Here is a 13,125-nt window from a genome sequence, read left to right as displayed (position 1 = left end):
ATTCCCTGTGTCCCACAACAGCACCTCCCCAGGGATGTCTGTGATCAGCATCTGTTTCTCTCATCCGGGAGTCAGAGCCAAACAGGCTGGTGATGCCAGGTGCATCTAGGTGGTGCCACTGTGGGTTTGGGCACACTCACTCACAGCTCCCAAACCACGCTGGGTCAGCTGCACCCATGCCTGAGACACTTCTGGTCCCTGCATGGTGCCAGGCCCTATCTGCTACCCCATGGGACATACGGCTGAGGAAGATACCGGACCCAAGTGTTTCATCCCAAACCCTCTTTGCATTCAAGATGCCCCATCCCTACCCTGCACCCACAGCCAGGGGTTGTGGCCACCCAGGTGTGGGTGAGGAGTACAGCATTGTCCCAGCTGTGGCCCTTTCAGGGAGCAGATTCCAAGCACCCAGATCTGTCCCTCCCCTCCTCCCTCCCTTCTCTCTCCCCCAGGATCAATGTCTCTGAGGATCCATATGTGGCACAGTACAGGCCACAAAGTGGCCCCGGCATATGCCCATGGCTCAGCACTGGGGAGAGCAGCAGGCCCTGTAACACTGCCCCAGGACCAGGCAGCCCAGGCTGGCACTGAGTCCATGCCACCCGTCCCACTTGGGGCTGTGACACTGACAGCCATAAAGCTTCCCCCACCCAGCCACCCCGCCCTGGCTCTCCACTGTTGCCAGCAGCACAGCCCTGCCACACTGCTAAATTTAAACCCCCTGCCAGCCACCTGCTGGGTAGTGTATAAATAACCCCTGGAGTAGGGTTTCTTGTCCCAAAAAGCAGCTCCATACACACAGCATGCCACAGGCACACCCAGAGCCATCAGGTAGCCAGGTGGCTGGTCCCTGTCTCCATCCTCCCAGCACTACCAGCAGCTGGCGATGGGGAACTGTCCTCCACTGCAGGATGGAGCAGATGGGGACGGAGCAAGGTAATCATCCATTGTCAAGGGACCCATCTCTTCAGGAGGGACCCTGAACCTTGACTGTGGCCAGGATCTGCCCTCCTTGAGAGTCACCCCTGTGGCTACCCCTAAAGTGCTCTTCACCCAGTGCAGCAGGGTGTTACTATGGCACTACTTCCACAAAATGTGCCATAGGACCTGCTGGGCCACAATGAGGTGATGATCCCTGGGCACAGCTGGGCAGCTGCTGCCCAGGTCCCTTGGGTGCTCCTGACCTGCCGGGGGGCCAGCCTGATGGATAGGAATTTCTCCTTTTTTTTGGTTCTCGGGGCCATCATCCATTAGGGAGAGTTAAATTTAGGTTAAGGCTGATCCCTTATTACCTTGCTGCTAATCAGAGCACGAGCAGATTATTAATAAGCACATTAAAATATTGGTGAAATGCTATTTTTGGGAGGTGAAGTCACAGTTTTAATCTGGTTAATTGATTGAGTCATTTCTCTTTGCCCTCTCTGGCAACCCGTCCTTGGCCAGCTCCCCAGGGCACCCAGCCAGGGGGCCCCTTGCCCCAGGCCCACCTGGTCAGGCACCCAGTGCCTCCTGCAGTGAGCTCCAGGGGACCTCCTTCTCCTATGCAGGAAGGACAGGGAGTCACTGCCCCCCGAAAGGGAATGATGTGGTAGGGTAACAGCCAGAGAGGGGTCAGCATCTTGGTGACCCTAGCAGCATCTGGGGAGGAGGGCAGCTACAGAGGGGAGGAGGTTGTGCAAGCCCCACATCCCACCCCCAGCTCAGAGCTGCCCAGCTTTTGGTTTCACTCCACTTTGGCTTGTCTCAGAGCTTGGGAGGACACCAAGAAGACGATGAGGGTAGTCAGTGCCCCATGGCCAGCCATGCCCTCTATGCCCATCCCAATCCCATGCACACCCAGCAGGGCTGTAGGGAAAGCCTTTGGTCCTGCTCAGCACAGCACATGGTGACTCCAGAGACACAGTCCCAGGGGACACCTGCTACAGTCCCAATTCCATAGAGCCCAGCTGCAAACCCAGGGCACTGGGAGAAGGATCTGCAGGATATCCTTGCAGGTGGTGGGGTTTGGGAGCATCCTGAGGTCCCATTCCCTCTTTGCTCCATTACCTCCAGCTCTGCCCCTCATGCCCTGGCTGGACTCAGCTGACTCACCCTCTGCCCCTCCACTCTGGGCAAGTTGGCTGATGCCCAACGGAGCCAACTAGCGGGGACGGACCTGGCACTGCCTGCGGCACACCCAGCCTCCAGAGCCTGGCATGCTGCTGGGCTTGGGAGACTGTCCCCTGCTTTTACTCCATTGCAGGGCTCGGGTCCCTTTGGGCAGGAAGGGAGCATGCCAGCTGGGCATGGCTCACAGGTCAAATATTGCTCCCACATCCCAGCCTCCAGGGCTGTGCCAAGTGCATGTCCGTGCTATCCCCGCATTTCTCTGGCCCCAAGGACAGGCACAGGCTGTGAGACCCAGGGATTTCCCCAGGCAAGGAGGGGACAAAACCTAGGAAGGGTTTTCCAGGCAGGCTGAGTCCTGGCAAAAGCAGTGCAAGTCCCAGCCCTGCTCTGAGGCGTGACGCTGCCACATTGGCCTAACAAGGCTTTTCCTGCACTCATGGTACGGTGCATCCCTTCCCAGCACTGCTGGGGCTCAGAGGGGCAGCCCAGTGGTCCTCAGCAGGGCAAGGCCATGGGGATGACACCTTTGTCCCTGCACAGGGACACAGGGGCAGGATTAGGGGACCCAGAGTCCCAGCACACAGAGGCACATGATGACCTCCGCAAGATGTGCCCACTGGGTTTAGGAGATGGTTCTGGGTTCACACCCAGAAGAGAGGTTCTGGGCAGCTGTCAGGGCAGTGCAGGGGCTGGCACAGGGGTGAGGGTCCTGCCATAGCGGTGACAGCAAACCAGGAGCATACAGCATGCAGCTCTGTCCCAAGGACCAAGCATCCCAGGAAAAAAGTACCGGTAGATGCAGGCACCAGGGTGTGTCCCTGCCCTGGCTCATGGGGCACACCCAGGGCTTCTCTGTCCAGCTAGATGGAGGGCATGGCTCCAGCTCCAGAGGAGTCAGATTCCTTGACATGTCAAGAACCGGCAGACCAGCTGCAATTTATTTGTACAGCAGTTTTTCATGCTCCACTTTGCATCAGGCCCCTCCCCAGACGAAACATTCACCTCACCCCAGGTCCACATGGGCCCTTCAGGGGCTTTTTGTTGCCTCCTGGAACCACCTTCAGCTTTGCTCCACACGGAGCTCAGTGCAACCCCTCCACCAGAGGCTGAAGCACTCAGCACCTAAACAGCATTTCTCCCCTCCCCAAAAACCCCACAGAGCTCATCAGACAGACACCCCTAATCACAGAACAGAGATCCCGTGTCCCCCAGGGCGGCACCTACCTTGGGAGAGAGTGCCGGTGACAAACTGGTAGAAGAAGCGGATCACCCGGCCCAGCTGCCTCTTGCAGCGCTGCTGGCAGTGGCTCATGGCTCCAGCTCCCAGCGCTGGGGAGAGACCCAGCCGCACCCCCTCCCGGCCGCCAAACAGCCCCCCAGCTCCTCCGAGCAGCGGGCGATGCCCGGGGGAGGACTGAACCTCTGTGCCCGGAGCGAGCCTGCGGGCATCGGCGTGGGGCGCGCCCGGCGGAGCGGGCAGCGGCAGCGCCCGGCAGCGCGGCAGCCGCCGGCCCCGCTCCCCGGCGGCGGGCAGCGGCAACTTTTGCACGGGGATGCTCCGGTGCAGATGGGCAGTGGGACAGAGGGTTCGGCGGCGGTGTGCCTCCAGGGGCTCGGGCTCACGAAAGGCGACCGCTGAGAGGGAGCGGGATGTCCGGGCTCGCCCCCTCGGGCCGTGCCCGCCCGCCGGTCCCCTCCGTGCCGCAAAGTTGCGGGGAGCGGCGGGGAGCGGCGTCAGGGTGGTGCGGGGCGCCGGGGAGCCCAGTGGTGCCAGCCAGCCCTCCGGCAGAGGCGGATGGACGCCTCCCTGGCTGGCAGAGCCCCGGGTTGCCCCTGGCTCCTGATCCGCCCCTTGGCACCAGCTCGACCCGGCACTTCACGCCCCGGCTGGCCGGGAACCAGAGGCAGGTTGGTATGGCAACCCGCAGACTCCACAGGTCCCGCTGACCAATGAGGCACCGCTGCATCCCAGGGCCGCCTCTCTCCAAGAGCAGGCAAGGATGCTCCTTCCGGAGGGAAGCCGGCACCGAGAGCATCCTGCATCCTTGGGCGTCAGCCATCCACTCCCACAATCAAGTGTGGATGCATCCCTGGGCATCAGTCCTTCATCACTGCAAGTGTCCTGCATCTCCAGGCATCCACTTCTGCTGTCTCCACACAGAGGAGGAGACAAGGATGGATACAAGGATAGGAGGAAGAGGAGTCAGACTCTGAGACCACCCAGGCTAAGAGCTGCTCGCTCCAAAGCTCAGCCTGGCAGCGAGTCGCTAACTTGCACAGTATGTCAGAGCCAGAAGGCAGACTGGAGTGTGGTGACAGCGGGATTTCCCTGCTCCCAGAGCCAGCCTGAGACGGTCTGTGGAGACTCAAGACAACGTCCTTTCCCCTAGTACCATTTTCCCAGCTGTATTCCATCTCTGCAGAGCATTCACACCCTACAGCAGCAGAATTCTATCAGTTCTGAATCCATCCAGGCTCTATAATCTCATAAATTTCATCTCTTATTAATAGGGAAGGAAGCGAACAAAAAGGGACCTGATGGAAATTACAGCTTCTGTTCCCTCAGGGATGGAAAAGAGGGTGGAGCCATGATACAGCCAGGAACAGCCAGACTGTCCAGTCCCTACCAATACCTCAAGAAGGAGTCCATAGGGAAGAGCACAAACACTTCCCACCAACCCTGTATGGGGGTTGGCATAGGGGAACATCACTTTCTGCTCCCGAAAAGAAGGTTCATCCCCTCCAAACCAAACCACTCCCTTCCCACCTGCCCATCCTGTCTTATACAGGCTATGGCCCTGCAAAAGGGGGCAGCTGCCCAAGGGAGTGTCTCCACACCACAGCATGACAGTGTCCCAGGGTGAGGGGCACCTGCAGCAGTCAGTGCTGCGCTGGCCAGTGCATAGCTGAACCAGGTTTGGAGAGATCCTAAACAAGGCACGGCACACAGCACAGCAGGGACTTGCAACCCTTTAATAATACATCCACAAAGCCCCAGGCCAGGGAAGGGCTGCAAGGGGCATCAACCTCACAAGGGAAAGGGGCCAGTCCAGGCCAGCTGAAGCAGATTGGGCAGCTCAGCAGAGTCACAGATGTAGAGACAATCTGTGAATGCAACACCTTCACTGAATCTACCCCTGTGAACCACTTGCCCCCAGCTGAAAGTTCAGAGATTTGGGTAGCCAGCAGTGCCCAGTCCACTCCTGCCACCTTCCAGGTACAGGTCTGGGTTTTAGGACCCTCATCCTTGTCTACAGTATCCAGGAGCTCTGCTCCTGGCTCAACCCCGCAACACAAACACATTGGGACAGTCTCTTGCAGTGATCAGGTCCTGTGAGCTGTGTCATACAAGGCCAGATCCTGCAAAGGCACAGCGTTCCCAGTGCTATGGGGAACAGCCAGCACAAATCAGACCAAGGCAGCTGCAGCATCCCAAAGGCCTGAGGGATACAGGACAGGCGACAGAACAACCACAGGAGGGTGCCAGAGCCCACAGTACGTGACAGCAAACAAAAGTTTGCAGATCCATCCCAAACCCTACCATCCAGCTCCTTGCGGCCAGTTTCCATCTGACAGGGCAAGTTACTTCTTCCCAGCATGTGCCAGGCAGGTGAGACATGCAAATGCCATCCTGTTCACCTTGGTCGTGATAGTCATGCAGGACAGGGGATCTCCTGTCCCTTCCACATTAGCAGATGTTGGCCACCCTGGATGGACACTGACCCTGCTCCTCTGCTTTCACTGGAAAGCCAAGCAGAAATTCAGCACTAATCAAAAGCAAGCAACAAGGCAGGGCTGTTGAGCCCACTCTTACTCAACTTTTCTTGCTAAAGACCCCACCTGGGTAACATGCACCCATGCGTGCCACCGCAGGGTGCATCCTGCCAGCCTCCTGCCCCGCAGCCCAGCCTGTGGTTCTCCCAGACCTGCTCCCTGCTTAAGGAGGCCAGTGGCTCCCCATCTGCAGCCCCAGGTGAGCTGCATTTCCCACAGTGCCTCACTGTGGGGCAAAGGACATCATCTCCCAAAAACATACTTAGAGTCAGCCTGTGTACCCAGAGCATCTGCTGGGCCCGCAAAGGAGACATGCTGCTGCTGGAGCTGCTGCAATGGGAAGGAGGAAGACTATGGCTCCAGCTCCAGCACATGCTCCCCCAGACCCTGGCAAAGAGAGAATCTGCCCACACCTCCTAATGCCGAGCCTGCACCGGGGACCAACCTAGCTTAGGGGATAAAGGGCAAATTCAGGGAGAGTGGAGACCAACACTGCCCTCCACCTCCCTGCCCCAGTCCCATGCCTGCCTGCTGACTGTGCTGGGACGCCTGCAGCTTGGAAGCGCAGGAGCCGGGACAGGCAGTACCTGCCGTGCGACGCACCTGTCACGGGTGGGGACACGGCTGCCCACGCCCCACACCCCGTGCCCCGTGCCCCACACCCCGTGCCCGGCTCGGCCGCGGTGCCGCTGCCTGACGCTGAGAGGAGCCCCGGCACAGCGCAGCAGAGCGGCGGGAGGTGAGCCGGGGACACGGCTGGTTCAGACGGCTGTGGCAGCTGATGGCACACGGGGGACAGGAGAGGACACGTGTTGTTGTGTCGGAGCGTGGCCCTGCACGCGTGTGAGAGGATGCACGGGAACCGTAAAGGCCATGCGGCCACCACGGTCCGCTGGCGGTCCCTTGGTGGCTGAAGAGACAGTGACAACACCACCGAGGAGGGGGGGACACGACACATCTGCCCACACCAGAGCCATTGCTTCCTTTCCTACCCTCCCGAGATGGCTTCCCGGCAGATACGTCCTTCCTAGGCCACCGACTACTAGGCTGGTACCTGCCGAGGAAGTGCAGGGAGCTGCCGGGGGAATTCACGCTGGTTCCTGGCCATGAAATATTCATTAGCACAGCCGCCAGGAGAAGGCAGGAAATAAAAGATAAACAGAAGGGGATGGGGGGGAAGACATAATGCTTGCAGGCAGCTCAGCGTGGCACTGACAAGCCCATAGAGTGGCTGAATCAAGGTTTTTATACCATCATCACACCAGTATGTGGGTTCCCTGGTGTCCATGCCAAGCCTGATTCACTGTCATGGATGTCGTGGGCACATAAACACCCCTAGAAAATATAGCCAGGAAAGAAGTCCTTGCAGGCACATCCAGCGTGGGTAGGGATGCCCTGCAACATGCACATCGCCAAAGGGCACCGTGCTGGGGTGGTGGTCAGAGACTGTTCCTGCCTGTGCCAGCCCTGGATGGTGCCTGGGCTTCCAAGTATTTCAACCTGGGCTACACCCCTCAGGGCCACCTTGGCTAGGGCATCTGTGGGCTCTCTGGAGTCATCCTGTGGCTGGCAGAAAGCAGATGCCAATATTTCTCTCAGGCAGGAAGGGCTGTCAGGATGGGAGGCACATTTCCAGTAATGAGGAAGGGCAATCAGGGCGGGAAGGAGGAAAATTTCCATTACCAAAGAAGGATAATCAGAGTAGGAAGGATGCAGGACATCCTGTGACCCTGTGCCAAGCCTCAGCCCACCACTCAGGCCCACAGCAGCTGAGCAAATGCTCTGTTCTCTCTCTAAGTAATTCAAACCCACCTTTTTTGGGGGGATGGAGGACATACACATCCCAGCAATGCCAGACTCACAGCTGCTTGGCAGGGACAGAGCAGGTCCTGGCTGGAGGCAGAGCTCAGCAAGACTCAGCCCGGAGCCAGGACACGATGAGGGAGAAGAAGGCAGATATCCTAGCAGCAGGGATCACTTCAGGAGCCATGAGCTTCTGGTTCCAGATACACCACATCTGGATGAGTGGCTCTGTGGGATCCCAACACCTCTGCCAGCAGCAGAGAGAGGAAGGCTCAGCCCAGCCAGTCCTGCGTGCTGCTGCTCTGCTCCTGCCTCCTCCCAGCCAGCGAAAACCGCAGCCTCCGGGTCTGGGGGAAGTGCTGAAAACGTGATGCCAGAGAAAATAAATAAGGCAGATAATGAGGTAATTTGCATAGCTATTAGCAGTCAGGATTTGCAGCGGGTCTGACATGGGATGTGCTGTCACAGCGAACTGCAGCCCGAGGGCTCTGCTGCGCTTGCAGAGGGAAACACACAACACAGCCGTGCTGTGCGGGCACACCGCAGGCACCCACCGCAGGCAGCCACCACCGGGGAGGCGAGGGGGGCAGGAGCAAATCCAGGAGGAAGGTGGAGGAAGGCTCGGAGCAGGGCGCAGGACCTGGGCGGAGCTGTGTGCTCTAACCTTGAGCCCCTCCTGCCTTTGGCCACACACCCCGCGGCTCGGCCCTGGCACGTACAGATCGTGGGCCAGCGCACAGCTCCTACCTTGCCAAGGCTCAGAGAGCATCCATGAAAGGACAAGCTTGCAAAGGCCGAGGAAAAGCTGCCAGCAGCCCAGGCTGCCTCGCAGGGCAGCCCTGCATTGTCACAGCCAGCTGGCTCCATGTGCTTTCCCATCCAGAGCTGGCTACAGCTCCCTGCATCCTTTACATCTGCTTGCTCCCTTGTGAACCTGGCATAAAACACATCCCAGGACAAGCACAAACCCTTTCCTACCCCAGTCTTTGCTGCCAGAAAACTCACGTCACTCTGACTCCCAGCAGAAGGTGCCATTTTTGGGATGTAGGACTGCGCATGAAGCGTAACACCATCAACAGTTCTGCATCATAACTGCACCCATCCTTAGCTGTTCGGGTCAGGAATCATGGAACCGCAGCAGGCAGGAGGGCGCTGGTCATCCTGGAACACTCAGGAATGCAGGGGAAACACACCTGCAACCTGTGACACTGCTGGAACCCAACCTGCTGTGCCCACTAAATTGTGTTGGAGAGGAATGGCACGCAGGGCCACTCTCCCCGGGGCTGCCAGGGCATGTCTGGCTCTGATCACAAACGTGCGACGACAGCTCAGCTCCTTCTCAGCTGGTGGATCTTGCTAAAAAATGCATGTGATGCGATCTGTCTGCTCAGGAAGGCGCTGCCAGGGAAAGAACCCAGCCCAACGCTGTGTGCTGGTCCTGCAGCACCCACCTGCCAGCAGCTGGCAGGCAGCAGGTGATGGGGCAGCAGCCTGGCTCTGTGGCACCACGCTAGGGACGAGCACATGCCAGAGCACTCCTGCAAAGCAGGGAAAGGATGGGGCACCCCCACGCTCTGATGGCACAGACAAGCAGAAAGACCCAACGGATGGGTGGTTGGACAGACAAACAGACACAAACTCCACCACCAACTCGGGCGGTGCGTGTCTGGCCAAGAAGAAAGTCAGAGCCCCACAGGATCTACCCTGGTGTGTCCATCGCCCCCGAACCTCCGTGATGCACCCCACACCTTCAGATTACACTGAGACACTGAATGCTCCCAAGCTGATTTTTTTTTTTTTTTTTCCAGTTCTACTAAATATTTTAGGTATTTACACAGAAAAGCTCTCTGTGCTCGGCGGCATGTCGGCCCCCTTGGCATCACACAGGCGGCCACAGACACACCCCCGCCTGCCAGGACATGAATAATTCATTGACCCCATGAACAGGATAGAAGCGGCGGGGAGGAGAGGACAAAGCTGGGGGCACGGCTTCATCAGCCCCCGCCCCGGCTCCTGGGGTGCACCCCGAGCGCCTCCTTGTCCTGCAATCGGAGGGCAGAGAACTGCACCAATAGCTGCAGGGAAACCGAGGCACGGGGAAAGAAGAGCCAGGAGTTGAACTCAGCTCTGGTTATAGGGCTGACACATCGAGACAGCAGCTGTAAGCAAGTAGAAGCATAACCTGCCTGGACCATCTAGGGGCATTTCAGAGCTTGTTGTGTCTGAAAAACACAACAATGTTGGGGGCACCCAGGATATATCAGGCAGAGAGACAGCACAGACCCTGGGATCTGCAAAGAGCATGGCCTTCATGAGCGTGCACTTTGCTGTGTGGGGGTATACAGCTCACACTGGGGCACAACACAGACACAGCATCTCATCCCAAACCAGCATATTTTTGCCCCTCAGATGCCCTCCCACCTTGCTCCATGCCCATGGCACTCTATGAAAATCAGCAGGGATTTCCATCCCAGCCCTGTTCCAGCACCCACTCCAATCATCACCAGGGTCTCCTGAATTGAGAAGCTGGGAAAAATCTCAGCCTGGTCACAAGTGACATCAGCCCTGCTCCCCAGCCTGCTCCAGGAGAGGACATGGTCCTCAGCATCTCTCCAGCCTTGTCACCCTCACCAGCAAGCTACAGTGATGGTGGCAAATTAATGAGCTCCACGCAATCACACATAGGCTTGGCTCCAGTAAATGGGAGGTGGCACTAGGCTCATTTCCTTGCAATCAGCACTGGCTTGGCCACCAGCAGATCTGTCTCAGCAGGGTGACAGGAGGAAGCACAGCAGGAATAGGCTGGGACACAACCTCGGCTCCCACGTGTTCAGACAGCTCAGGGCTGCCTGTGGGTCAGAGATTGGGACACCCTCTGTCACCCAGGCGGATGCTGCCACACCGAGTGACACAGGCTATCAGCACCACCGCTCATCCAGGGGCTCCTGCACGCACTGCCTGCACGGCTGCGAGAGGGAGATAAGATGCCTGGAGGGGAAACATGCTTCAAATGGCAGGAATCTCCCCCAAAATGGACTTGGCTTGAGGGCACCAAGAGTGTTTGCTGCTATTAATAACTCCAGAGCTGTAACAAGGCGCGTGTCCTCGGCTCAGGGAGATGCAGCAACAAGGCAGGGAGGGAGAGGAAAGTGGTGCTGGAGATGGGGCTGTGCTCCTGACCCATGACTCCTCACCAAGCCCATGGAGTCCCCACACCAGCAACTCCCCAGCACCTGGGTAGGTGGCTGGGTGGGCCTGGGGGGCTCAGGGTAGGGCAGACACATAAGCTTAGTGCTTCCTTTCCAAAAGCCCACAGCCCACCTGCACCCTTCTCCAGCCTCAAGCCAAGGCACTGCACATCCCTGTGGCGGGGCTAACAGCCCCCCATGCCAGTATTGACCCTCTCTCCACTTGTACCCAGAGTGATGGCTCAGCCTTCCACCCTGCTGTGCTCTCTGCCCCATGGGGCAGCAGGGCCGCCCATTCAGCATCTCCAGGACACCTGCTCAGTTGACTGCCAGCCCAGGGGGGCCCTAGAGACTGCCTTTTAAAATTGACATTTTGGGGACAGGAAAGCTATTTTCAGTTGTTTCAGAGACAGTGTTTCCATTGGAGTTTGTCTGCCTCCACTGGAAGGAGGGATGCTCTCCCTGGAAGTGCCATGGCCGGCAGCTTTGTGTTGGGCTGTGGTGCCCAGCACCAGCTCTGCACCTCTGGGTCATCCTCATCCCTCCCCTGCCTGCCTGGTGCCTGGACCCATTGTGCTTGGGAGCACATGGGAAGATATCCCTGGGTTCCCAATTGGGCAGAAGGGTCAGGAGCATCGCATCTGGGAGAGGGGCTGGTGGGAGGCACACAGCTCCTGTCTAAGACCTTCTCAGCATCAGCAAGTTTTCTTCTACACATCTTAATGAGACAATCCCAAAAATTAGCACACAGACCTGAGGAGCATCCCCTCCCTGGAGCCCCCAGGCACTCTTGATAGGAATAAATGTGCCTGGCAATTATGGAGGGGGAGTACAACCTCCCAGTGCAAGACCTGCTGAGAGATTCAGAAATAAATATGTTAATAATCAAATATCCATCCTGTGTCTGAGCTCACGGGAGGACTTTCAAGTCTAATTAGCGGAAGATTTGTACCATTGCTGCCAGGGCTCGAGGGACAATTTGCCGTGGTTCCCACGAAGTGAGAGGTTCTGCTATAATTAGCCAGCAGCATCCTGTCTGCAAGGATTACCTCCAAACCTCCCCCGCATTCCGGGCTGGGGGCAGGCGGGACCCAGGTAAACCAAGATAAGAGATGGCCCCAGGCTTTGATCTGTGCAAATCGAGTCTGAAGCTGCAAATCCAGGGCAGGCAGGAGGACAGCCTGTGAGGATGGGCAGCACACCAGAGGAGAGCTACCCTGAGCCTGCAGGTCATCCCATGCTTCCACATCTGTACACAACCCCTACATTGTCACAGAACTTGTCTCCCTACAACATCCTGCCACGAAGACCAAGAGTGCCTCTAAAACTGCTCCATCTCCAGACTGATCATTTCCAAGCCAGGACCCCAAGAACCAGAGCTGTTCACAGTGGGGGGCATTCACTTCCCAGTCCACCCCAGTCAGACACGTATATCTCATCCTGGTCCATCATAGCAGAGTGAGCAGTGCCCAGGGGAGTAATCCTATCACCCCAGCCCAGTGCTTTTAAACAGGGCCATATCCTGCTCCTGAGGATGTCGTAACAGACTCCATTTCCACTGCTACAACAGCTTGTGGGGTGGCTGTGATGGGGAGAAAGGAGCACCCAGAGAAGAAAGACAAAGGGGCAGCACCTGGGAGTGCACCGCTGACAGCACCCAAACTGTGACCAGCCTCCAGAGAAAGGTGCAAATGCAGAGAGACATGAGGGATGTCAGAGAGCAGGGATGGAGCCTGAGCAGAGGGAGCCATGTCTGCATTGAGGACCAGCAGTACAAGTGAGGATGCTCTGCTGAGCAGGGAGTGGTCTGGTCTCATGGGGGGATGGCCTGGCAGATATTCTGCCAGAGATCACTGACCCAGCAGCAGCTGCCAGGGACGCTCATTAGCACCAACTAATTGCGGGCAGAGGTGGCTGGCCTGGCAGCCACACGCTTTTCCCAGCCTGGTAGCGGGCAAGGCTCCAAACTGAGGGGAGAGGTACAGAGGGGGTGTCAGTGGTCACATCCAGGGCACCTCCTCAGGGTTGACCTGGAAACATCTGTGCAAGAGATCCTGTCCCATGAACAACAAAGTCAGCACCTCATCCCTCCCAAGGGCCGCAGGTACCCCACATTCAGCTGTGTTGTCCAGGCACAGCCATCTCCATCCAGCTCCTCTGCCAGCCCCTGGAGACCTCCTCAGTGCCACTGGGTGGTTCATCCTAGCAAACAAGGGTTTACCAGCCCCTCACTTCCCCACAGTTATTTAAT

At 57.9% G+C, this 13,125-nt stretch overlaps 1 protein-coding gene across 3 annotated transcripts in view; it reads right to left on the bottom strand.

The window, feature by feature from the left end:
- KCNIP2 (potassium voltage-gated channel interacting protein 2) overlaps positions 1-13,125 on the bottom strand; it is a 43,921-nt gene that overhangs the window by 20,421 nt on the left and 10,375 nt on the right. The window contains exon 1 of one of the 3 annotated variants that reach the window (XM_058841856.1): positions 3,334-3,480. The exons of the other annotated variants lie outside the window; for them this stretch is intronic. Within the exon in view, the coding sequence (XP_058697839.1) occupies positions 3,334-3,421 (88 nt within the window). The 5' untranslated portion in view covers positions 3,422-3,480. Of the gene's footprint in view, positions 1-3,333; positions 3,481-13,125 lie in introns of those variants that run through there. 3 annotated transcript variants of the gene reach the window in all.

The sequence above is a fragment of the Poecile atricapillus genome, chromosome 6, assembly GCF_030490865.1.
Source record: "Poecile atricapillus isolate bPoeAtr1 chromosome 6, bPoeAtr1.hap1, whole genome shotgun sequence".
NCBI classification, from domain to species: Eukaryota; Metazoa; Chordata; class Aves; order Passeriformes; family Paridae; genus Poecile; species Poecile atricapillus.
Note: the sequence above shows the minus strand (reverse complement) of the source record. Positions and strands in the feature narration are given on the sequence as shown.